Source organism: Pleurodeles waltl, chromosome 5, assembly GCF_031143425.1.
Source record: "Pleurodeles waltl isolate 20211129_DDA chromosome 5, aPleWal1.hap1.20221129, whole genome shotgun sequence".
Taxonomy (NCBI): Eukaryota; Metazoa; Chordata; class Amphibia; order Caudata; family Salamandridae; genus Pleurodeles; species Pleurodeles waltl.
In genome coordinates, this window is record NC_090444.1 from 591,611,880 (window position 1) to 591,635,607 (window position 23,728).

At 44.9% G+C, this 23,728-nt stretch overlaps 1 protein-coding gene across 10 annotated transcripts in view; it reads left to right on the forward strand.

The window, feature by feature from the left end:
• Positions 1-22,836, forward strand: part of CHRM3 (cholinergic receptor muscarinic 3) — a 3,010,830-nt gene extending 2,987,994 nt beyond the window's left edge. For 4 of the 10 annotated variants that reach the window (XM_069234406.1, XM_069234405.1, XM_069234412.1 and 1 more), the window contains 2 exons: positions 630-753; positions 19,612-22,771. In XM_069234406.1, the coding sequence (XP_069090507.1) occupies positions 19,631-21,436 (1,806 nt within the window). In that variant the 5' untranslated portion in view covers positions 630-753; positions 19,612-19,630 and the 3' untranslated portion in view covers positions 21,437-22,771. Of the gene's footprint in view, positions 1-629; positions 754-19,611 lie in introns of all 10 variants that reach the window. The other 6 variants (XM_069234407.1, XM_069234409.1, XM_069234411.1 and 3 more) reach the window with 2 other exon arrangements.
• Positions 22,837-23,728: the final 892 nt, after the last annotated feature.

Below are 23,728 nucleotides of genomic sequence, written 5' to 3' on the forward strand. Positions count from 1 at the left end.
GTATTAAAAATAATTAGTTGTTACCTCTAGGCATTTTTAAAAGTTTTTTCCGTATACCAATCTTTCACTTCACTGTTTTTGACCGGCTATATGCAATTCTCAAAAGATCTCCGGCAAAGAGCCCCCTTGCGGGGCCCGTCAGGACGAGGAGCTGGCCCTATGATGAAGCATGTCACCGGATGGTGAGTGAGGACTCTTGCTTCGAAAAGCTTTGGTTCTCATCTGCTGACCGAGCTATCTACTTGAAAGAAACCCACAGCACTAGGTGGAACCATGTTTAATCTTTTTTGATTTATTGTCTATTGGGAAACTTACACACGGGACCAGGAGTTTCACTCCGAATATCCAATTTTTCTGCCCCTCCTTTGTTGTTTCTTCGAGCTTTAGGGTATGGTCTGTGAGATTTTGTAGGCAACTCCAGCTGTGCACTGCCACTAAAGAGCAATGGTGCTGATTTAAAAGGCTTCAAATGTATTCTTTTTTTAAATGTAAAAGCATAATTTTAAACCTCAGATTTTTAAGTTTTAAATTATATCTCCCTCTAATATGAACAACATGTCTTTCCTATTAGTAAATGCCCTTAGCACACTTCTGTACATTTAACTGTTTAATCTTTTTATGTCTTCTAGAGCAAATGTCGGTGTAACATGAAAGTGGGAGCAATGGTGATACTTGTCTTAACAAGTAAAGCAGAGAGTTCCGGAAGAAAAGATCACACAGGGTCATACTCCAAAAAATAACGTTGTTTAAAAAGTAAGTGTTAGACTTGGCATCTATGGTGTGGTCTCTCCTAACTTTTTGCCTCTGCTTCCCAGGTTGTTGATGTGTGCTGGACTGTTTTTGCTGTATTTGATACTCTGGGCACTTTACCACTGCTAACCAGTGCTAAATACAAGTACACCTATATAAAATGTATGTGTAAGTGGCTTATCCATGATTGGCATATTTGATTTACTAGTAAGTCCATAGTAAAGTGCACTAGGGGTGCACAGGGCCTGTAAATCAAATGCTACTAGTGGGTCTGCAGCATTAGTTGTGCCACCCACATAAGTAGACCTGTAAACATGGCTCAGACCTGCCACTGCAGTGTTTGTGTGTACAGTTTTAAACTGCCAATTAGACTTGGCAAGTGTACCCACTTACCAAGCCTAAACCTTCCCTTTTTATACATGTAAGGCATTCCCAAGGACGGCCCTAGGTAGCCCCATGGGCAGGGTGCAGTGTATGTTAAAGGTGGGACATGTACTGATGTGTGTTACATGTCCTAACAGTGAAATACTGCTAAATTCAGCCTTCACTGTTTGCAAGGCCTGTCTCTCTCATAGGTTAACATGGGGCTGCCTTTAAATATTATTAAAGGGCACGTTCCCTTAGAAAACAGGTAGAAATATGGAGTTTGGGGTCTCTGAACTCACAATTTAAAAATACATCTTTTAGTTAAGTTGGTTTTTAGATTGTTAGTTTGAAAATGCCACTTTAAGAAAGTAGGCATTTTCTTAGTTAAAACATTCTGTGTCCCTGCCTGTTTGTGGATTCACTGTCTTGGTCAGTTTGACAGTTTGGCTATTTGCACCTCTCCTCTAGACAGTGATACAAAGGGAGCTAGGGTGTAGCATCCATATCCTGATGAGCCATCTGTGCTAGAGTGGAGGGAGGAGTGGTCACTTACACCTGAATGTGCTATGCCTGCCCTCTCTCGCAATGTAGTCTTCAACCTCCTGGTGTGTGTCGAGGGCCTGGCCTGGAAAGGCAGGATCTTGTGAACAAAAGAGACTTTTCTTTGAAGTAGGCCTACTTCAAAGGCAGAAGGGGGTATTAGTATTGGACCCAAACCCCTGAAAGTCCGATCACTTCTGGAACCAAGAGGAACGTCTGCCAAGGAGAAGAGCTGAGGAGGAGTGCTGCCCCTGCCTGTAACTGTGCTTTGTTGGGCTTTCCTGCAGTTGCTGCTTATGCCTGTGAAAAGGGATAAAGACTGGAGTTTGTGGTATATTCCTGCTTGTGAAGAATCTCCAAGGACTTGAGTTGAGCTTGCCTCCTGTTTTGAAGTCTCAGGGCCATAAAAGAATCCCTAACTTCTGGAATCTCCGCTGAGACTTCTGCCCTGCCACGTGGTCTCCTCTCCAGTGTCTGGGCCCTTGAAAGGTGAAGTTGGCAGACAAGAGCTGAAAATCTACGCACAGAACGTCATGTGGGGAAATTTTCGATGCACCATCTGCAATGCTGCTGATAAACGAACGCCGCCGGCCTCACGGCTAAAATCATTGCTACTCAGATAAGCCTCACTGCTTGTGCGAAGCTATCAAGGGAAAGCAGGAGGTTATCTAAGTGTGTTTCTCCTCTGCTCTGACTAGAGTAATGGTCCGTGCTTGGACAGGGAGTAACCTGACTACCAACCAAAGACCCCATTTCTAACAGTAAAATATATTTTCATCTCTATATAGTGGCCTGTTTGGGTGCCAGAAAGGAGAGAGCTAATTAAACTTTCACATCTTACCTCTGATGCGGTGCTACCTTCCATTTTTTTGATCAAAGCCTACCAGACAACATAGCTATCTGGTTTTCTAGCAACATCTTGGCTATATTTGGAAAGCTTCCCTGGGAATGCATTCTACCCTTTTCTTACAATTGGCTTTATGATTTGTAACTCACATGTGCTTGCTTCCTGTTTGCTGGTTCTATTTGTTTTAAGCTGTCCTGCTTGAGTACGCCCCTTCCCTTGCCCAAACCCCTTTTACTTTATTCTTCCACCAGTACTGGATTTCCATAAACAGGCCTTTAAATCTTGTTCTTATCTTGTCACATTTGCTGTGCATTCAAAAACTGAGGTCAAATGTTCGGCTGTTACTTCCAGGAAACTTGGTGTTTACTTTTCTTTCTCTGACTTCAAAGTGAGAGGGTTTATGTGGCAATCACACAGGATGCAGGGGGAGTGCTTGAGGAAGGTTGGGCAAACATCTTTTTAGGGTCGAGCCTGCGAGAGCATGTGCTAGCGCATGTTTCTCGTTTGTCAGACACTGCTGTTAACAAAAAGAGCTTAACCCCTTCTGTGCCCAGGACGTAATGGTTATGTCCTGAGGCACAGTGCTCGTGTGCCCAGCACGTAACCTTTACATCCTGGGCACAGAGCACAGAGGGAGCACTAACGCTCCCTCTGTGGGGTTGCCCCCCACCCCCTCCCAAGGCAGGAATGGAAGGGGAAGCCCTTCCCCTTCCACCGCTGACCCCTTCACCCCCCCCTGTGACGTCAGCGTGCGATCACGCGCTGATTGTCACAGAGGCCTCCTCCCATCACACTGGAAGCTCAGCTTCCAGTGCGATCGGCAGAGAAATGCTTTGCATTTCTCTCCCGATCATGTGGAGGAGGCCGGAGAGGCTTCAAAGGGAAGGAAAGGAATTTCCTTCCCTTTGAAGTCTCTCTCAGCGTTTTAGCAGCCGGATTGCAAGCAATCCGGCTGCTAAAACGCCCACTAGACACCAGGGATTTTAATTTTATAAGGAAATTGGCATAAGGGAGCGACCCCTTGGGCAAGGGTCGCTCCCAGGGGGGGCATTTTTTTTTAAGGCCTCCTATTATTAGGCCGATCTGCCCCCAGGGGGGGCAGAAACCTCTAGGCACCAGGGATCTTTTTTTTTGTTTGTTTTTTTGTATTTTTGAGGTGGGGAGCGACCCCTTAGGCAAGGGTCGCTCCTCTAGGGGGCAAATTATATTTAGGCCGTTCTGCCCCCCTTGGTGGCAGATTGGCCTATTTTTATGAGGCCAATCATTAATTTATTTTGTGAATTTCACGCAAGGGAAGCGACCCCTTAGGCAAGGGTTGTTCCCCTGGGGGGCAAATTTATTTTAGGCCATTTCTGCCCCCCTGGGGGCAGATCAGCCTATTTTAATTAGGCTGATCACTAGGCACTAGGGATTTTCTTGTTGTTGTTTTTTTACAGATGGGGAGCAACCCCTTAGGCAAGGGTCGCTCCCCTGGAGGGGCAAATTGTATTTAGGCCATTTCTGCCCCCTCTGGGGGCAGATCGGCCGATTTTAGGTCAATCTGCCCCCAAGGGGGGCAGAAACCACTAGGCACCAGGGATCTTTTTTGTTGCGCCAACGTCACGCAAGGGGAGCGACCCCATAGGCAAGGGTCGCTCCCCAGGGGGGGTGGGAGGGGGCAAATTTATTTTAGGCCATTTCTGCCCCCCCCCCCGGGCTGGCTGAGCTACAGGCCAAAATCCACAGGTAGGCACTTTGCAAAAAACACCTCTGTTTTCTGTGAAAAAATGTGATGTGTCCACGTTGTGTTTTGGTCCGTTTCCTTTCGTGGGCGCTAGGCCTACCCACTCAAGTGACGTACCATTTTTATCGGGAGACTTGGAGGAATGCTGGGTGGAAGGAATTTTGTGGCTCCTCTCAGATTCCAGAACTTTCTGCCACCGAAATGAGAGAAAAAAGTGTTTTTTTGGCCAAATTTTGAGGTTTGCAAAGGATTCTGGGTAACAGAACCTGGTCAGAGCCCCACAAGTCACCACATCTTGGATTCCCCTAGTTGTCTAGTTTTCAAAAATGCGCTGGTTTGGTAGGTTTCCCCATGTGCCGGCTGAGCTAGAGGCCAAAATCCACAGGTAGGCACTTTGCAAAAAACACCTCTGTTTTCTGTGAAAAAATGTGATGTGTCCACGTTGTGTTTTGGGCCATTTCCTTTCGTGGGCGCTAGGCCTACCCACACCAGTGAGGTACCATTTTTATCGGAAGACTTGGGGGAACGCTGGGTGGAAGGAGATTTGTGGCTCCTCTTAGATTCCTGAACTTTCTGTCACCGAAATGAGATGAAAAGGTGTTTTTATGGTCAAATTCTGAGGTTTGCAAAGGATTCTGGGTAACAGGACCTGGTCAGAGCCCCACAAGTCACCCCATCTTGGATTCCCATAGGTGTCTAGTTTTCAAAAAAGCACTGGTTTGCTAGGTTTCCCGAGGTGCCGGATGAGCTAGAGGCCAAAATCCACAGGTAGGCACTTTGTAAAAAACACCTCTGTTTTCTGTGAAAAAATGTGATGTGTCCACGTTGTGTTTTGGGCCATTTCCTTTTGTGGGCGCTAGGCCTACCCACACCAGTGAGGTACCATTTTTATCGGGAGACTTGGGAGAACGCTGGGTGGAAGGAAATTAGTGGCTCCTCTTAGATTCCAGAACTTTCTGTCACCGAAATGAGAGGAAAAAGTGTTTTTTGGGTCAAATTTTGAGGTTTACAAAGGATTCTGGGTAACAGAACCTGGTCAGAGCCCCACAAGTCACCCCATCTTGGATTCCCCTAGGTGTCTAGTTTTCAAAAATGTGCTGGTTTGCTAGATTTCCCGAGGTGCCGGCTGAGCTAGAGGCCAAAATCCACAGGTAGGCACTTTGCAAAAAACACCTCTGTTTTCTGTGAAAAAATTTGATGTGTCCACGTTGTGTTTTGAGCCATTTCCTTTCGTGGGCGCTAGGCCTACCCACACAAGTGAGGTACCATTTTTATCGGGAGACTTGGGGGAACACAGAATAGCAAAACAAGTGTTATTGCCCCTTGTCTTTCTCTACATTTTGTCCTTCCAAATGTAAGGCAGTGTGTAAAAAAGACGTCTATTTGAGAAATGCCCTGTAATTCACATGCTAGTATGGGCACCCCGGAAATCAGAGATGTGCAAATAACCACTGCTTATCAACACCTTATCTTGTGGCCATTTTGGAAATACAAAGGTTTTCTCAATACCTATTTTTGACTTTTTATATTTCAGCAAATGTATTGCTGTATACCCGGTATAGAATAAAACCCCATTGCAAGGTGCAGCTCATTTATTGTCTCTGCGTACCTAGAGTTCTTGATAAACCTACAGGCCCTATATATCCCCGCAACCAGAAGAGTCCAGCTGACGTAGCGGTAGTTTGCTTTAAAAAATCTGACATCGCAGGAAAAAGTTACAGAGTAAAACGTGGAGAAAAAGGGCTTTTTTTCACCTCAATTTCAGTATTTGGTATTTCAGATGTTATTTTCTGTACGAAACACTTGTAGGATGTACACAAATGACCCCTTGCTGAATTCAGAATTTTGTCTACTTTTCAGACATGGTTAGCTGTCTAGGATCCAGCATTGGTTTCTCACCCATTTTGGTCACTAACTGGAACGAGGCGGAAAGCACAAAAAATAGTAAAAATGGGGTATTTCCCAGTAAAATGTCAAAATTGGGTTTTTCAATTCAAGTCTGCCTGTTCCTGAAAGCTCGGAAGATGGTGATCTTGTCACCGCAAACCCTTTGTTGATGCCGTTTTCAGGGAAAAAACCACGAGCTGCCTTCTGCAGCCCTTTTTTCCCATTTATTTTTTTAAAACTAAATTTTCACTGTATTTTGGGTAATTTCTTGGTCTCCTTCAGGGGAACCCACAAAGTCTAGGTACCTCTAGAATCCCTAGGATGTTGGAAAAAAAGGACGCAAATTTGGCGTGGGTAGCTTATGTGAACAAAAAGTTATGAGGGCCTAAGCGCTAACTGCCCCAAATAGCCAAAAAAAGGCTCGGCACAGGAGGGGGAAAAGGCCTGGCAGCGAAGGGGTTAAAGCCCATCCATTTCTTACCATTTGTTGACTTGTGCGGAACTTTTCTTTTCAGAATTGTAATTGGTCACAGCACGCCTAGCATTATTTACGATACTTTCTGAGGAGCAGGGACCAAGAACTGATTGATTCAATTTAATCAGTGCCCATCTGCTGCTCCCCATGTGATTGAGGTACTGTTTTATTAATTTTAACTTTCAATACCAGAAGGCATGTGACTAGCAAAAACATGTCCAGCAGGACAAATAAAATTGCCTAGTCTCAGTCTTCTTTTCTCACTTTGCGCTCATGTTTGGTTTTGTTTTTGCTCATGGGTGCTGTTCTCCAAAGATGAGAGTTTCCTTGTTCTAAATATTGCAAAGTGACATGGTTTCCTTCTTATATATAATTTCTGAAATGTTATTTTAACTCTTAATTGTTTAGTACAACCCGATTCACCCCACTCCAATTAAATCCGCCCCACTCCAGTGCACTCCGGTCCACCCCACTCAATCCAATCCATCCCAGACAATTCAATCCACCCCAGAACAATCCAATGCACCCCATTCAGACCAACCCACTCACCCAAATTCAATCAATTCCAATCTACCACACTCCAATCCTCCCATCCACACCACTCCAATCTTACCCCATCCAATCTGCCCAACTCCAATCTGGCCCATTTCAATCCAAAGCATTCTGCCCCACTCCAATCCAAAACAATCTGCTCCACTCTTATCCATTGCAATCTGTCCCACTCGAAAACAATCTACTCCACATCAATCCAATACTACATACCCCACTCCAATCCAAAACAATCTGCCCAACTCCAATCCAGAACAATCTGCCTCACTCCAATCTGCCCCACTCAAAACCAAAGCAATCGGCCCCACTCCAATATGCCCCACTCCAATCTAAAACATTTTACCCCACTCCAGTCCACCCCATGCCAATCCATAACAATCTACCCCATTCCAAAACAATTTTCCCGACTCCAATCCCAGACAGTCTGCCTGCTCCACTCTGCCCCACTCCAATTCAAAACAATCTGCCCAACTCCAGTCTGCCCCACCACAATCTACCCCACTCCAATCCAAAACAATTTGCCCACTACAATATGCCCCAGTCCAATCTGCGCCACTCCAATCCAAAACAATCTACCCCTCCAATCTACCCCACTCCAACCTGCCCCACTCCAATCCAAAACAATCTGCCCCAACCAGTCTTTTCCATTTCAATCCACCCTACTACAATCCTCCCCACTCCGATCCGATCCACCTCACTCCAGTCTTATCCACTTACTCATCCCAATTTCCCCACTCGAATCCACCACAATCCACTCCACTCCAATCCAGTACCTCACCCAGTTCAATCAATCCACCCCACTCCACCCTCATTCACCCCACTCAAATCCACATTAATTCACCCCACTCCAATCCACCCCACTCCATTCCATCCACTACAGTCCACCCAAATCCAATTCAAAACAATGTGACCCACTCCAATCTGTCCCACTCCAATCCAACACGATCTGCCTCACTTCAATCCTCCCACTCCAGTCTTCCCCATTCTAATCCAAAACAATCTGCCCCACTCCAATCCACTCCTCTCCATTCCAAAGCAATCTGCCCAACTCAAATCCTAAACAATTTGCCCCACTCCAAACCAAAGCAATCTGCCCCACTCCAATCTGCCTCTCCCCAATCCAAAACAATCTGCCCCTCTCCAATCTGCCTCACTCCAATCTAAAACAATATGCCCCACTCCAATCCAAAACAGCATGCCCCACTTCATTCTGCCTCACAACAATCCATAACAAACTCCCCACTCCAATCTGCCCCATTCCAATCCAAAACAATCAGCCTTACTCCAGTCCAAAACAATCTGCCCCACTCCTATCTGCCCCAATCCAATCCAAACTATCTGAGCCACTCCAATCCAAAACAGTCAGCATCACTCAAATACACCCGCTCCAATCTGCCCTACTCCACTCCAATCCAACCCACTCCAGCCCAAAACAATTTGCCCCAATCCAGTCTATCCTACTTCAATCTGTCCCACTCCAATCTGCTCTACTCTATTCCACCCTACTCCAATAGGCCCCACTCCAACCCAGTCCCTTCCACTCCAATCCACCTTACCCCAGTCCAATCCACCGACTCCATCCAATTCACCCCACTCAAACCACTACAATCCACCCCAATCCAATCCAGTCCACTCTCACATCAATCCAATCAGGTCCTCCCTAATTCAGCTCAATCCAATGTACCCCACTCCAATCCATTCCACCTCACCCAAATCCAATCCACTCCACCAGTCACCTCACTCCAATCCACCTTACTTCAGTCCAATCCAATACAATCCACTCCAACCCAATCCAAAACAATGTGCCCCACTCCATTCCAAAACAATCCACCCCACTCCAACCTGCCGTTTTCTAATCTGCTCACTCTAATCCAAAACAATCTGCCCCACTCAAATCTGCCCCACTCTAATTTGCCCCACTCCAATCAACTCCAATCCTATCTTCCCTACTCCAATCCATAACAATCTGCCCCTTTCATGTCTGCTCCACTCCAATCCAAAACAATCTGCCTCACTCCAAGCTGCCCCTCTACAATCTGCCTGGTCCAATCCACCCCACTCTAATCCAATCTACTTCACCGCAACCCAATCCACCCTACTCCATCCTAATTCGACTCACTGCAATCCACCACAATCTATCCCATTCCATTCCAGTTCACCCCACACCAATTCAGTCAACCCAGTCCAATCCACTCCGCTCCACTCCACTCCAACCCACCTCACCCCAAACCAATCCATCTCACCCCTCTCCACCCCAATTCACCCCACTCTAATCCAATCCATCACAGTCCATCCCACTCCAATCCAATCCACCTCACTCAAGTCCAATCCACCTCACTCTACCTGAACTCACCTTACTCCAATCCACCCTACTCCAGTCCAATCCAAAACAATTTGCCCACTTCAATCTAAAACAATCTGCAACACTCCAGTTCAAAACAGTCTTCCCCACTCCAGTCCAAAACAATCCACCCCACTCCAACCCACCCTCTTCCAATCTGCCCAATCCAATCCAAAATAGTCTACCCCACTCAAATCTGCCCCAATCCAATCTCTCCCACTTCAATTTCTCCCACTTCAATCTGCCCACTCCAATCAGCCCCACACCAATCTGCCCCACTCGAATCCCTAACAATCTGCCCATCTCCAATCCACACCACTTCATCTCACCCACTCCACTCGACTCTACTCTAATCCAATCCACCCCACTCAATCCATTTCAAGCCACTCCAATCCACCCCACTTCATTGCTATTTACCCCATATTCCACCCACTTCAATCTAGCGAACCTCAGTCAAATCCACCCCAATCCAACCTACCCCAATCCAATCCACCCCTCCCCACTCCAATTCACCAACCTTCAGTCCACCCAGCCCATTCCAATCTACCTCAACTAATTTCAATCCACCCCACTCCATTTCAATCCAATTCACTCCAAACCACACCACCAAATTCACACCACTCCAATCCAATCCACCCCACTCCAATCCACTCCTCTCCAGTCCATTCCAGTAGAGTCTAATCCAAGCCAGTTCACTTCATCCCACTACAATTAACCTTACTCCAAACCACCCCACTTTAACCCAATCCACTCACATCTGTTTAATCTCACTGCAGCCCTATCACTCCAATCCAGTTCACCCACCCCAATCCAATCTAATCCACCACATTCCAATCCAGCGCACTCCGATCCACTCCAATCGTATCCACATCACCCCATTTCAGTCCAGCCCACTCCAATCTAATCCATCCCATTCAGTCAAGCCACTCCAATCCACCCTACTCCAGTCCAATCCAAAACAATTTGCCCACTTCAATCTAAAACAACCTGCAACACTCCAGTTCAAAACAGTCTTCCCCTCTCCAGTCCAAAACAATCCACCCCACTCCAACCCACCCTCTTCCAATCTGCCCAATCCAATCCAAAATAGTCTACCCCACTCAAATCTGCCCCACTCCAATCTCTCCCACTTCAATCTGCCCACTCCAATCAGCCCCACACCAATCTGCCCCACTCGAATCCCTAACAATCTGCCCATCTCCAATCCACCCCACTTCATCTCACCCACTCCACTCCACTCTACTCTAATCCAATCCACCCCACTCAATCCATTTCAACCTACTCCAATCCACCCCACTTCATTGCTATTTACCCCATATTCCACCCACTTCAATCTACCGAACCTCAGTCAAATCCAACCCAATCCAACCTACCCCAATCCAATGCACCCCTCCCCACTCCAATTCACCAACCTTCAGTCCACCCAGCCCATTCCAATCTACCTCAATTAATTTCAATCCACCCCACTCCATTTCAATCCAATTCACTCCAAACCACACCACCAAATTCACACCACTCCAATCCAATCCACCCCACTCCAATCCACTCCTCTCCAGTCCATTCCAGTAGAGTCTAATCCAAGCCAGTTCACTTCATCCCACTCCAATTAACCCTACTCCAAACCACCCCACTTTAACCCAATCCACTCCACCCACATCCATTCAATCTCACTGCAGCCCTATCACTCCAATCCAGTTCACCCACCCCAATCCAATCTAATCCACCACATTCCAATCCAGCGCACTCCGATCCACTCCAATCGTATCCACATCACCCCATTTCAATCCAGCCCACTCCAATCTAATCCATCCCATTCAGTCAAGCCACTCCAATCCACCCTACTCTGCTCAATCCACCCCACTCTAGCCCAATTCACTCCAATGCACTCTGCTCCAGTCCAATCAGCCCGACTATGTCAATCTATTCCAACCCACTCCACCCTATTCTGCCCCACACCACTCCACTCTATGCCACTCCACTCTACGACACTACATTGTATGAAACTCTCTGTAATTGAACCACTGTACAACACTCGACTCCAACAAATCTACCTACGACACTGTATTCCCCCCACTTCATTCTATGACACTCCACACCACTATCTTTTAGCCATGCTTAACAGCAGCCACACTGGTGTACAATATGGCAAACACACATTCCCAAAGCCAATCGCTCTTGTGGAGGCGAGACCTATTGACTTTGCCAATCCTTGTTTTTTCTTCTAGCACACAACATTTAAATACCCATAAATGAACTGTGGAGATATTTCAGAATATATCAGAATCAGAAAAACACAAAGGAAGCAGGTGTTTTGGTAATTCTGAAGTGTGATGGAAACAAATATTTTAATACGATCAGTACAAATCAATACACTAGGACACTTCTACACATTATCATTTGTACACTGTATACTTTTATGAGTAAAGCTGTGTTTGTGCAAATGTAATGGTCATTTCAACTGAATATAAGCTGTCTGTAATGGTAGTGTGCTACCACACCATGCATACTCCACTTTGCCCCATTCTACTTCCCTCTGCACCACTTCACTCTATTGCAGTCTACTCTGCACCACTCCACACTCTACGCTGCACCATTTGTTTCTAAGCCACTTCACTCTACACATCTCTACTCTATTCTGCTGTACTCTATGCCAAGGCCCCCTATCCCACAATACTCTACTGTCTCTGCCACTGAACTCTATGCCACTGCACTCCATGATGCATCACTCTACTCTGCACCACTCCATGTCACTTCCCTCTACACAACTCTACTCTAAACTACTGCACTCTACACCAAATACTCTGCATCACTATACTCTATGCGACTATACTCTACTCTGCAACACTCTACACCACTGCATACCAAGCCACTGTTTTCTACTCTGCCCCACTGCACTCTACGCCACTTCGCCATATAAGACTCTACCTTGTAAGACTGCCGTCTCCACCAGTGAACTCAATGCCTCTCTACTCTTTACTGCTGCACTCTACACCACTGCACGGTACTCCACTCTACACCATTGTGCTCTGCATTACTGCATTCCACGTCATTCTAGTCTACTCTGCCCCACTGTACTCTACACCACAGCTCTCTGCACAACTCTACCCTGCACCTCTCTATTCTATGCTGTTGCACTCTACTCTGCAACACTCAACTCTACACTACTCTACTACACTTTACACCAATGCATTCTATGCCACTACACTCTGCATCACTCCACATCACTCTAATCTATTCTGCACCACTGCACTCTGTTATAGTACTCTACACCACTATAAACTAGGCCACTGCACTCTACGTCACTCTATCATGCACCACACCGCTCTAAACTGAACCACTTCACTCCACTCTACACCACTCACTTTACTCTGGGGCAATCTGTTCCACACCATTATTTTCTACGGTACTGCAATCTACTATGCACCACTCTACTCTATGCCCCTCAACTGTACATGCCTACACTCCACACCAATTTACTCAAAATCAGTCCACTTTGTGCCACTACACTCTATGCCGAATTATTCGGAACCACTGTTCTTTAACCCATTTCACTCTAGGTCACTGTACTCCGCTCCACTCTATGACACTATACTCTATGATACACCACTCTATGATGGTCTACTTTACCCCATGCTATACTCCATGTAACCGCCTCTATGCTATTCCATGCCACTCTACTCCACGACACACTACTCCATGCTAAGCTACTCCATTCCACCATTTTAAGAGACTCAATGGCACTCCTCTCTACTCTACTACACTGTACATCACTATATGCCATTCCACTCTCCTATTCTACTGCACTGTATGACAATCTACTCCGCTCTACTCTACAACACTCTAATCCACTCTACGCAACACCCTCCACGTTGCTTTACTCTCTCTACACCACTCCATGACACTCTATGCCACTCCACTCTACACCACTCTACTCTACTCAACTCTACACCCTTCCACTCTATGACATTCTGTTCACTCCAGGGCACTCCACTACACTCCATACACACTCCACGGCACTCAGCTCAACTCTATTCTACACTACAATATACGACTCCACGCCACTCCATAACACTCCATGGCACTCTCTTTTACGCCAGTAACTTTTAGCCATACTCAACAGCAGCCACGTTGATGTACAACATGGCTAAAACATATTTGAAAAGCCAACAGCTCTTGCAGTGGCAAGACCTAGTTTCTTTGCCCATGCTTGCTTATTTTGCAGTTTAAATATTGCAAACTCGACCCGAAAGTATTGGAGCACTTTACATGAGCACTAGTTACATTACACAAAGACACATTTGTTTTTTTTTTGTATCTAGGCAGGGAGAGGTTAAGTGATCTGCCCAGAATCACAGGATGTTGGGACCATGCCAGACTCGAACCTGGATCCCCAGTTCCAAAGTGGGCAGCACTGGTTGTAACGCCATTGGCTTATATTTCACCATTTTACAGTTCACTGAGGTCTTTGTACTTTGAATAGGCTTACTGCAAAACTTCTACTCTTTTCAAATCCAAGGAAGAGGATTTAAAAGTAACTGTCGAGGCCTGGCATGAGTATCATTTTAAATGCAAGATACCAAACGAGGCAGGACAATGACATTTCAATAAACTTTTAGTTGGCTCCACATGTTTAAAGCATTGACCAAAGCAGAAAATCATTCTATAATCCTTTTATATTTTTAAGAAGCACACATTTTCGTCCAATCACAAGTATGTATTTTGGGAATTTTCTCTCGGTGTTCGTAATGATCAAGGCTAAACGCAGGGGTTTATTTCATGCCTTTGAAATTATTCACTATAGACAGAAATACTTCCAAAAGCCAGTGGGAAGGAATTAACTACATTTCACACGTTCTCCTCAATAGTGGAAATTCCAGCACATGCCTATCCCCGTTACACACCTCTTACTTAACAAACTCTGGGTCTGATTTAGAGTTGGCGGCTGGGTACCTCATCACAAATTTATTGATATCCCATCTGCCTTATCGCAAGTGCCATAATACACGTGTAATATGTTATGAGTGATAGCCATCATTTTTGTGACATAGTAACCCATGCACTAATTCAGACCCTCTTTGTCTTCAAGTAAAGACCTAAGTAGAAGCATCTTATAGCTGTGGGATCTTTCCATTCTAATCCAGCGCAGAATAGAAGCATAGTTATAAATATTGGGGCTTATTTACGGGGAACTGGTGTAGGGCAGCACTGCAAGTCTTCGTGCTGTGCTGCCCTATGCCAATGTAAATGGGCAGTAATGCACTGTGTTCATGCAATACGGTGCATTCCTGTCCTTTCCCCCTGTGCTTGCGCACAGTTGGCTGCCTAGCCCCAAGGCAGGCACCCTTGCTCCATGGTACAAAGGTGTCTGTGTTGCATGCAGGATTGTTTTTGTGCAGGAAGGGGCTCCTTCCTGCACTAAAACGATCCCAAGAGGTGTTCTCCTCTTTCTGTGTGTGCTGCAGAATTCTGCACACATGGATGGAAAGAAGAAAAAACAATGAGCAATATAATTATTTCTCCTGGTTGCGCCTTCCCTGGGTAGGTGTAAGGGTTTGCCACACCCCCAGGTTTACATGGTTATGTTAATCGGGGCAGTGTTAAAACCCATGGATGTTGCGTGGGGAAACCCATCGCAACAGCCAATGGAAAGCCTCCCCGGCACAGAGTAAGGCAACGCAGTGACTTGTGCTGCTTTGTCTTACACCATATCTATGAGGCCATTCAAAGCCATGCAAAGTGGCTTGGCGTTGCCTCGTAGATATGGTTGAGATGTTTGTACTGCCAAAGCATCAGAAAAAGTGACGCATTGCAGGTGCAAGCCTCTCATAATTAAGCCCCATCATGTTTGGGTAGGAAGATTAGGAATTTCTGCAATGTCTCTTCTTGACACCTTAGATCATAAATAATGGCTCTGATGTATTTGTATTTATAATTCAACTTGATAAATGTAAACATAATTAGAATACACAAGCTTTTAAAATACTTTGATTGCTCAATGCACTGATTATAGCTTTGTTACTAAAATGATGTAACCTAATCATACCAGCCTGTGTTGATCTTCCCGTTAAGGTCTTAGCATGCTGTTACATGGTAAACATAGAGGCATTCTCCTATAACCAATAATATGTCTAATGGGAGATTTGCCCTCTTGTACTCAGGCTTGTGTACAAAACAATTGAGGCCCAGATTTCCTAACACTTTGGTCCCTGTTTGCTTTGTTTGGGCCACTTTAGAGATGTAAAACCAGTGCAGGGTATTGAGATTGGGTTTACTATCCAACGCAAACCAGGATTTGTGTTGAAAAGTATCACGAAGTGACACAAAGTTGTGCTATGAGCTACTTTGTGCTAATTTTCGTCAAAAGAGCCTTCTATTGATGGTACACCTCCTTGAGGAATGCATAAAAAGAAGAAATGTTTTCATTTGTCCTTATGTTTTTCCACTTTACATGAGTGATGCATGGTGCAGCACATATTCAAATTGAGAAAAGTGTTAAAGAATTAGGCCTGATTTAGAAGTCGGTGGAGAGAATATTCTGTCACAAATGTGACGGATATCCCGCCCGCGGTATTACAATCTCCTTGGGATAGAATGAACCCTCTGCCAACTTCTAAATCACGCCCTTATTCTTGTACTGGAAAGGCCCCCAAAAGGTAAAAGAACTATGCTTTGCAAAACACACGCACCCTTGCAATGTGTCGCAGCAGTGTGAGCATTGGCGGGTGGTACCCAGAAAGTACGCCAGCGCTGGGGGAGAGAAAAAATGCAGCATATATTATTAATAGATATGCATATTTTTTCTCTCTTCCTGTGATGCAAGGAAGCGCAGCAACTTTGGTTGCTTCACTGCCTTGCATCAAATATTAGTAAATCTGGCCGTACATGCATGAATGAGGTATGTGATAAAGGCTTCTGCACATGAAGGATTAAAGCAGGAAATACAGTGAATAAAAGGAGTAATTTGCAGAGTGCCTCGTTTCGACTGCCTCTTGTCATTGAAATTAGATTTACATTGATCTGTTGTAATAGCAACAGTTCCTTACAATGATAATAATCTACTGTTCCCTTGCTTTAATTACTGTTTGTGTCCGTTAAATGGTTGTTCTGAGAGGCAATCCTCATCCATTCGTAAGAGAGGAGCCAATTTGATACACCTCAGAATGAAAAGGATTTCTGGGTCTATGAGTAATAGAAATAGTAGCAGATGCATCATGTGAAGTGTAAAATGTCGATTTGATGTGACCTGTCACAGAGACATCAGGAGGTGCAGGATCAGTTTGTACTGCAGCTTGCCTAATATGGAAGCAATCGCCAGCAATTAATAGTGTTATTTGCAATGTTTTTATACTTAATATTATTAGAAGATTAGAGTGTGTGGAGCTACCTGAAAAACAATGAAGTGGCTCAGGGCTAATAATGGCCGATATAAACCTTCTGCTCCATCATTCTAGAACATTCTACCCCAGTGAGTGGTACGTCTTAATGGCATTATAGCTCTTCTGCCTTGGGCTGTACCAGTATTTAAAGGCCCTCTCTTTCGTTATACATTATAACTCGAATATGGGGCCTGTAACAACTGGTATAGATCTTGGCAGAGGGAGGGCTATAAAGCTATAGTATAATGCATTTCAAGGAATATAAACAAAGGCTTAGATTTATGGGCTTTGTGGGTCAGGAAACCAAGTCGTATTGCTGTGCTGCCCTGCATCACAGGGAAAGGGCAGGAATGTGTCTTATTCATACAGTATGGCACATTCCTTTCCTCTACCCCCTGGGCTAGTGCCCTTTTGGCTTCCTACAGCAATACAGGCTCTCTTGCATCATGATGCAAGTGTGCCTGTGCTACATGCAGGATTGTTTTTTTGCCAGAAGGGGCACCTTCCTGAATAAAAATATTCCTGAGAGGAGTTTTCATCTATGTGTGCTTCAGAATGCAGCACACTTCAAAATAAGAAAAAACTAGGAGAAATAAAGATATTTCTCCTCGTTACTCCTTACCTGGGGAGGCATAGAGGATTGGTGCATTCCCATGTTTACTAGGGTCGGTAAATCTGAGAATGTGTCAAAATTCATGGGAGTTGTGTGTGAACACCCATGCAACGCCCATGGAATGTCTCTCTAGTGCAGAGTAAGGCAACACAGTGATTTGCGCTGCTTTGCCTTACTACATAATTTTGAAGTCATTCAAAGCCACACAAAGTGGCTTTCAGTGGCTACAGAAATATGACTTAGTGGTTTGAACCAAGCATGTACCACCACATTGTGTGGTGCAAGATTGGCGCAAACCCCTCATAAATATGCCCCAAAATATGTACCTCAGTCAAAAGCCACCTTATCACAAACTCTCATACAAAGGTTCATTCAGTTGCAGACTCATTGGTGACTACTTGCACCATCTCCTCAGATCCAATCAGTACATTGGTCAGTTTTAAAAAATTGAAATATTGAGGAGATCAGAGACCACTGGTACAGAGTTTTGACACAGTCAGTAAATGAAAAGACAACTACTTCTGTATTTTCTGAGAGCTGTGAGGGCAGAGAGACTTAGGCCCATATTTATACTTTGTTAGCGCCACATTTGCACCACTTTTTGACGCAAAAACAGCGCAAACTTACAAAATGCAATTGTATTTTGCAAGTCTGTGCCGCTTTTGCATCAAAAAATTATGCAAATGTGGTGCTAATAAAGTATAAATATGGGCCTTAATGAAAGAGGATAGAATGGGGTTGCCATTAAATATTATCACTTTTATTAAGCTAGTGATGGAATGACCACAAATAATAGATCACGATCTTCACATGGGCATGCTTTATGAGGACACTACGGCCCGTATTTATACTTTTTGACGCTAAACTGCGCTAACGCAGTTTAGCGTCAAAAAATTTTGCGCCGGCTAACGCCATTCTGAAGCACCATGCGGGCGCCGTATTTATTGAATGGCGTTAGCCGGCGCAAGCAGACCGGCGCTGCCTGGTGTGCGTGGAAAAAAACCACGTACACCAGGCAGCGCCGGCGTTGGGAAAAATGGCGTTAGGGCGTCTTAAAATGGCGCAAGTCAGGTTGACGCTAAAAAATCATCTTAACCCGATTTGCGCCATTTTAAACGACGCCCAGACGCCATTTACATGACTCCTGTCTTAGTAAAGACAGGAGTCATGCCCCCTTGCCCAATGGCCATGCCCAGGGGACTTATGTCCCCTGGACATGGTCATTGGGCATTGTGGCATGTAGGGGGGCACAAATCAGGCCCCCCTATGCCAAAAAAAAAAAAATGTAAACTTACCTGAATGTCCCTGGGGTGGGTCCCTCCATCCTTGGGTGTCCTCCTGGGGTGGGCAAGGGTGGCAGGGGGGGTCCCTGGGGGCATGGGAGGGCACCTGTGGGCTCATTTTGAGCCCACAGGCCCCTTAATGCCTACCCTGACCCAGGCGTTAAAAAGTGGCGCAAATGCAGGGTTTTTTGACCCGACCACTCCCGGGCGTGATTTTTGCCCGGGAGTATAAATACGACGCATTTGCGTCGCCGTCATTTTTTTAGACGGGAACGCCTTCCTTGCATCTCATTAACGCAAGGAAGGCGTTCACGCAAAAAAATGACGCTATTTGCCCATACTTTGGCGCTAGACGCGTCTAACGCCAAAGTATAAATATCGCGTTAGTTTTGCGCCGAATTTGCGTCGAAAAAAACAACGCTAATTCGGCGCAAGCGGAGTATAAATATGCCCCTACGTGATTGACTGCTCTACAATTAGAGGTGTCAGTGGTGTACTGTGTGATGTTTGTTTCTTTAATGGAATATTCATTGATGACTGTGGGTTCCTGTCCTGAGTGTAAGGGGTTAATGAGTGGCGAACTATTTAATTAATGTGAATTCTTTAGTGATTAGGTTTAATGCCATAAATATTGATGGGCCACAAAAGGCTGATGTTTGTATTGCACTTGGTAAATTCAAACACTGGAGGTTTTTACAATCCATGTATCGGGTTTGCATGCATAACAGATGGTTAACTGAAATCTATAGTTGCACTCATGTCATAATATGCTTTTTGAGATTTCTTAAAATTTCGAAGACGTTATGCTGGACTCGTCTCATACTATTTGAGTGAAAATTATTATTTTTCTCTTCTTTGCAGATTATGTCAGTGAGTCAAAATGACCCTGTCTGTTAACAGTACACCCTCGCCCCTCTCCTCAAACTTCAGCTCCCTGGACAGCTTTGCAGAACTCCTGGGTCCGCACAATCAAACAGCAGCAATACTTCGCAGCTATGACCTCTCGCAAACCAATGAGACTTTTCCCTTGATAACAGTAGAAGCAAATCAGTCACTACGAAGCAATGGCACTGATCCCCTTGGTGGGCACCCAGTGTGGCAAGTGGTGTTGATTGTTTTCCTCACTGGCATCTTGTCCCTGGTGACCATCATAGGAAATATTTTGGTGATAGTGGCCTTCAAAGTAAATAAGCAACTAAAGACAGTTAACAACTACTTCCTTTTGAGCCTTGCCTGTGCGGATTTGATTATTGGTGTAATTTCTATGAATCTTTCCACTACCTACATCATCATGGACCGCTGGGCTATGGGCAACCTGGCCTGTGACCTGTGGCTAGCCATTGACTATGTGGCTAGTAATGCTTCCGTCATGAACCTTCTAGTAATTAGTTTTGACAGGTATTTTTCCATCACAAGGCCACTTACATATAGAGCAAAACGAACAACTAAGAGAGCTGGAATGATGATTGGCCTGGCTTGGGTGATATCATTTGTGCTTTGGGCCCCTGCCATTTTGTTTTGGCAGTATTTTGTTGGTGTTCGGACGGTGGCCGAAGACAAGTGTTCGATCCAGTTCCTAACAGAGCCCGTTATCACCTTTGGGACAGCCATTGCTGCCTTTTACTTGCCTGTCACCATTATGACGATTTTGTATTGGAGGATTTACAAGGAGACAGAGAAACGCACCAAAGAGCTGGCTGGACTGCAGGCCTCTGGCACGAAAGCTGAGACAGTGCGCTTCATGCGCAAGACAGGAAGTTCCAGGAGCTGCAGCAGTTATGAATTACAGCAACAGCAGAGCATTAAGCGTTCCTCCAGGAGGACATTTGGTATTTGCCACTTTTGGCCTATGTCGAAGAGCTGGAAACCAGAAGCTGAGCAGGCAGATCAGGATCATAGCAGCAGCGACAGCTGGAACAACAATGACGCAAATGCTTCCGCTGAGAATTCAGCCTCTTCCGATGAAGAGGACATGCCCATGCAGACCAGGGCTATATATTCCATCGTGCTCAAGTTGCCTGGCCACAGCTCGATACTGAACGCCACCAAACTACCATCTTCGGATGACCTGAATGCATGTGGTGACGAGCTTAAAAAATCAGACAACGAGGCCAAAGAGCGACGGCCCAAGAAGCTGCACTCTCAGAAAAGCCTTGAAGATGGAGGCAGCGGCGGCCTTCAGAAAGGTTTCCATAAGCTTCATACTGGATCAGCAGGGCAGGAGGAAAAGAGTGCCCAACTCAACTCTTCAGTGAGCAAGGGAACAGCGCCCCTCCCTCTCTCGTTCAAGGAAGCTGTGCTGGCGAAAAAATTTGCAGCAAAGGCAAGGAATCAGATCACCAAACGGAAACGAATGTCACTCATCAAAGAAAAGAAAGCGGCACAGACTCTGAGTGCAATTCTTTTTGCCTTCATCATCACATGGACCCCGTACAATATTATGGTTCTTGTGAACACTTTCTGTAACAGTTGTATCCCCCAAACGTATTGGAACTTGGGCTACTGGCTCTGTTACATTAATAGCACAGTAAACCCCATGTGCTACGCACTGTGTAATAAAACTTTCAGAACCACTTTCAAGATGCTGCTGCTGTGCCAGTGCGGCAAAAGGAAAAGGCGGAAGCAGCAGTATCAGCAGAGGCAGTCTGTGACTTTTCACAAAAGGAACCCCCGCGAAGCCTCCTAAAGTAGCTCACGGGCAGATCAGAATGGGGGAAGCAGGTTCCAGGCTCCTTTATTCTTTCAATAGATATATGTGTATTGCAACAGAACCTACTTTGTAGGGGGAACAGATATCAAAATTGTATTATGACAAGAAACTGCTCCCTAACACGAAAAACATGTTATGTACCTCTTTTTCTGATCTGCCCTTCACCTATAGTTTATGACATTGTTACGCTCTGGAATCTCAGGTAAGCCTGTCTCGCTAACAGATCTTTTAACTCGATGGAGGAATCCATCAAGTTCCTTTACAAGGCGGAAGCAGACAAGACACAAGTGAAATCAAGTTTAAATGCTTCTATTGTCATATTTATGCATGTGGCAAAGCTACTATGTTGATAAAGGAGATCTTCCGGTCTTTTGCTCCTTGGGTTTCGTTTTGGGTCTCACCATGCAGAATCGTCTTCTGAAAATAAAGCAAAGGAACTTTCGGAGGCAGATCACCCCGGAAGGAAAATGGAACTCCAAAATGTATTATTCTGTAATAGGGGTGGTCTTGCGCACTTTTTTAAAGTTCAATAGGCTGTGCACAAACAATGGCAAAACACAAATTATACTACCCTGTTAACAGCTACGTGTAAGGGACAGGCACTACCTTAAAAATACACGTTTACCTGCCTGACGGGTTTGGCCATGTTTTCGTTTACACAGCAGCAGAAGACCGATTGGACCACAACCTCCAATCAATTTGTGACTATTGGGAACTCTAAAGGGAACATAAGGGCTTTACACTTGTAACCAACAGTGTTTCCTGGTATTATACCGTGTGCACTTTGCATCCAAGAAAATACTGTGCTTTTGAGTGATGTTTTAAGTTCAATATATTCACATTTTTGGAAAATCATTTTATACTATCCTTCGAACTGACCAAATTCTGTTGCCGACACAGGTTTGCGGAGAGAACTTCCTTTGTCATATCACATTAGTGTTGTGAACACAGAACTGGTGTACAAGCTGCTTTTTGTATTCAGTGTCCGATGGTGTTTACAGATGATTTTGACTACAGTGGAAGTGAATTCAGTGGTGTCTGTGTAGATGAACTGTTAACAGTTTTGTGTTATGTTTGTACGAAGAAGATATTTATACATCACCAAACGTTTATTTAATGTTGATAAGTAATGCAAACGTAATGTCCTTTTAAAGTGATTCATGAAGGGCCACCTGACCTATGAAAACCTTATAGCTTTCATGTTGCTAAAAGATACATATATGGTTGGTATCGAAAAAAATACTTTTTTATACGACTTGTATAAAATGTCTATTTAAAATAAAGTTTGCAGGCTATGTTGTCACGAATTACAATCAGGACCAAAAAGCTAATTGTGTTTGGCCCATTGTATGACCTCGTCACAGTTCTATAAAGTGAAAAAAATAAATTATTTGGTTTCTTGTGCCAAATTTGAAATTAGAAAACGAGAAGGAATAGAGAGGAGGTTTCATGAACCTAATTAATGCGCTCAGCTACTTGTTATTTTTTGGTATTGTGGGAAAAGTGCACGCGTAGCATCATCTATTGCTCTGTATTCTGATACAAAATTATTGTGCTCCCACCAAAGCAAGTCTTAAAAGTAGCGATAACTGCAAAACACAGCTTACAAAAACGGGGTTGTTCGCAAACATGCTAAGTGGTATCCTATTCCTGGGCCTTATCCATTTACTTCGGTCAGTCACCTCAGCTCTATCTCGAGGGCTAGTTTCCTGTGTCTTAAAACAAAAACAAATTCCAAAGATGTTACTCCGGAAGGCCACAAAAACGAAACTGAGGTCCATATTTATACTTTTTGACGCAAACCAGCGCCGGCGCTGGTTTGCGGCAAAATATTTTACCGCCGGCTAATGCTATTTCTATGCGCCAGGCGGGTGCCTTATTTAAGGATTGATGTTAGCCGGCGCTGCAGGCTGGTCAGAGTAAAAAAAAATTACTCTAACCAGGCAGCACCGGCATAGGGGAAAATGGGGGTTGTGTGTCAAAAAATGGTGCAAGTCAGGTTAGAGTAAAAAATCATGGCTTTAACCGGACTTGCGCCATTTTGTGACACACAACCCACATTGAAATGACTCCTGTCTTAGCAAAGACAGGAGTCATGCCCCCCTGACAATGGCCATGCCCAGGGGACATCTGTCCTCTGGGCATAGCCATTGGGCACAGTGGCATGTATGCCACTTAAGAAAATGTAAAAAAATACTTTACTCAACTTACATGGGATGGGTCCCCCCCATCCACAGGTGTCCTCGGGGGGGGCAGCAGGGAGTGTCC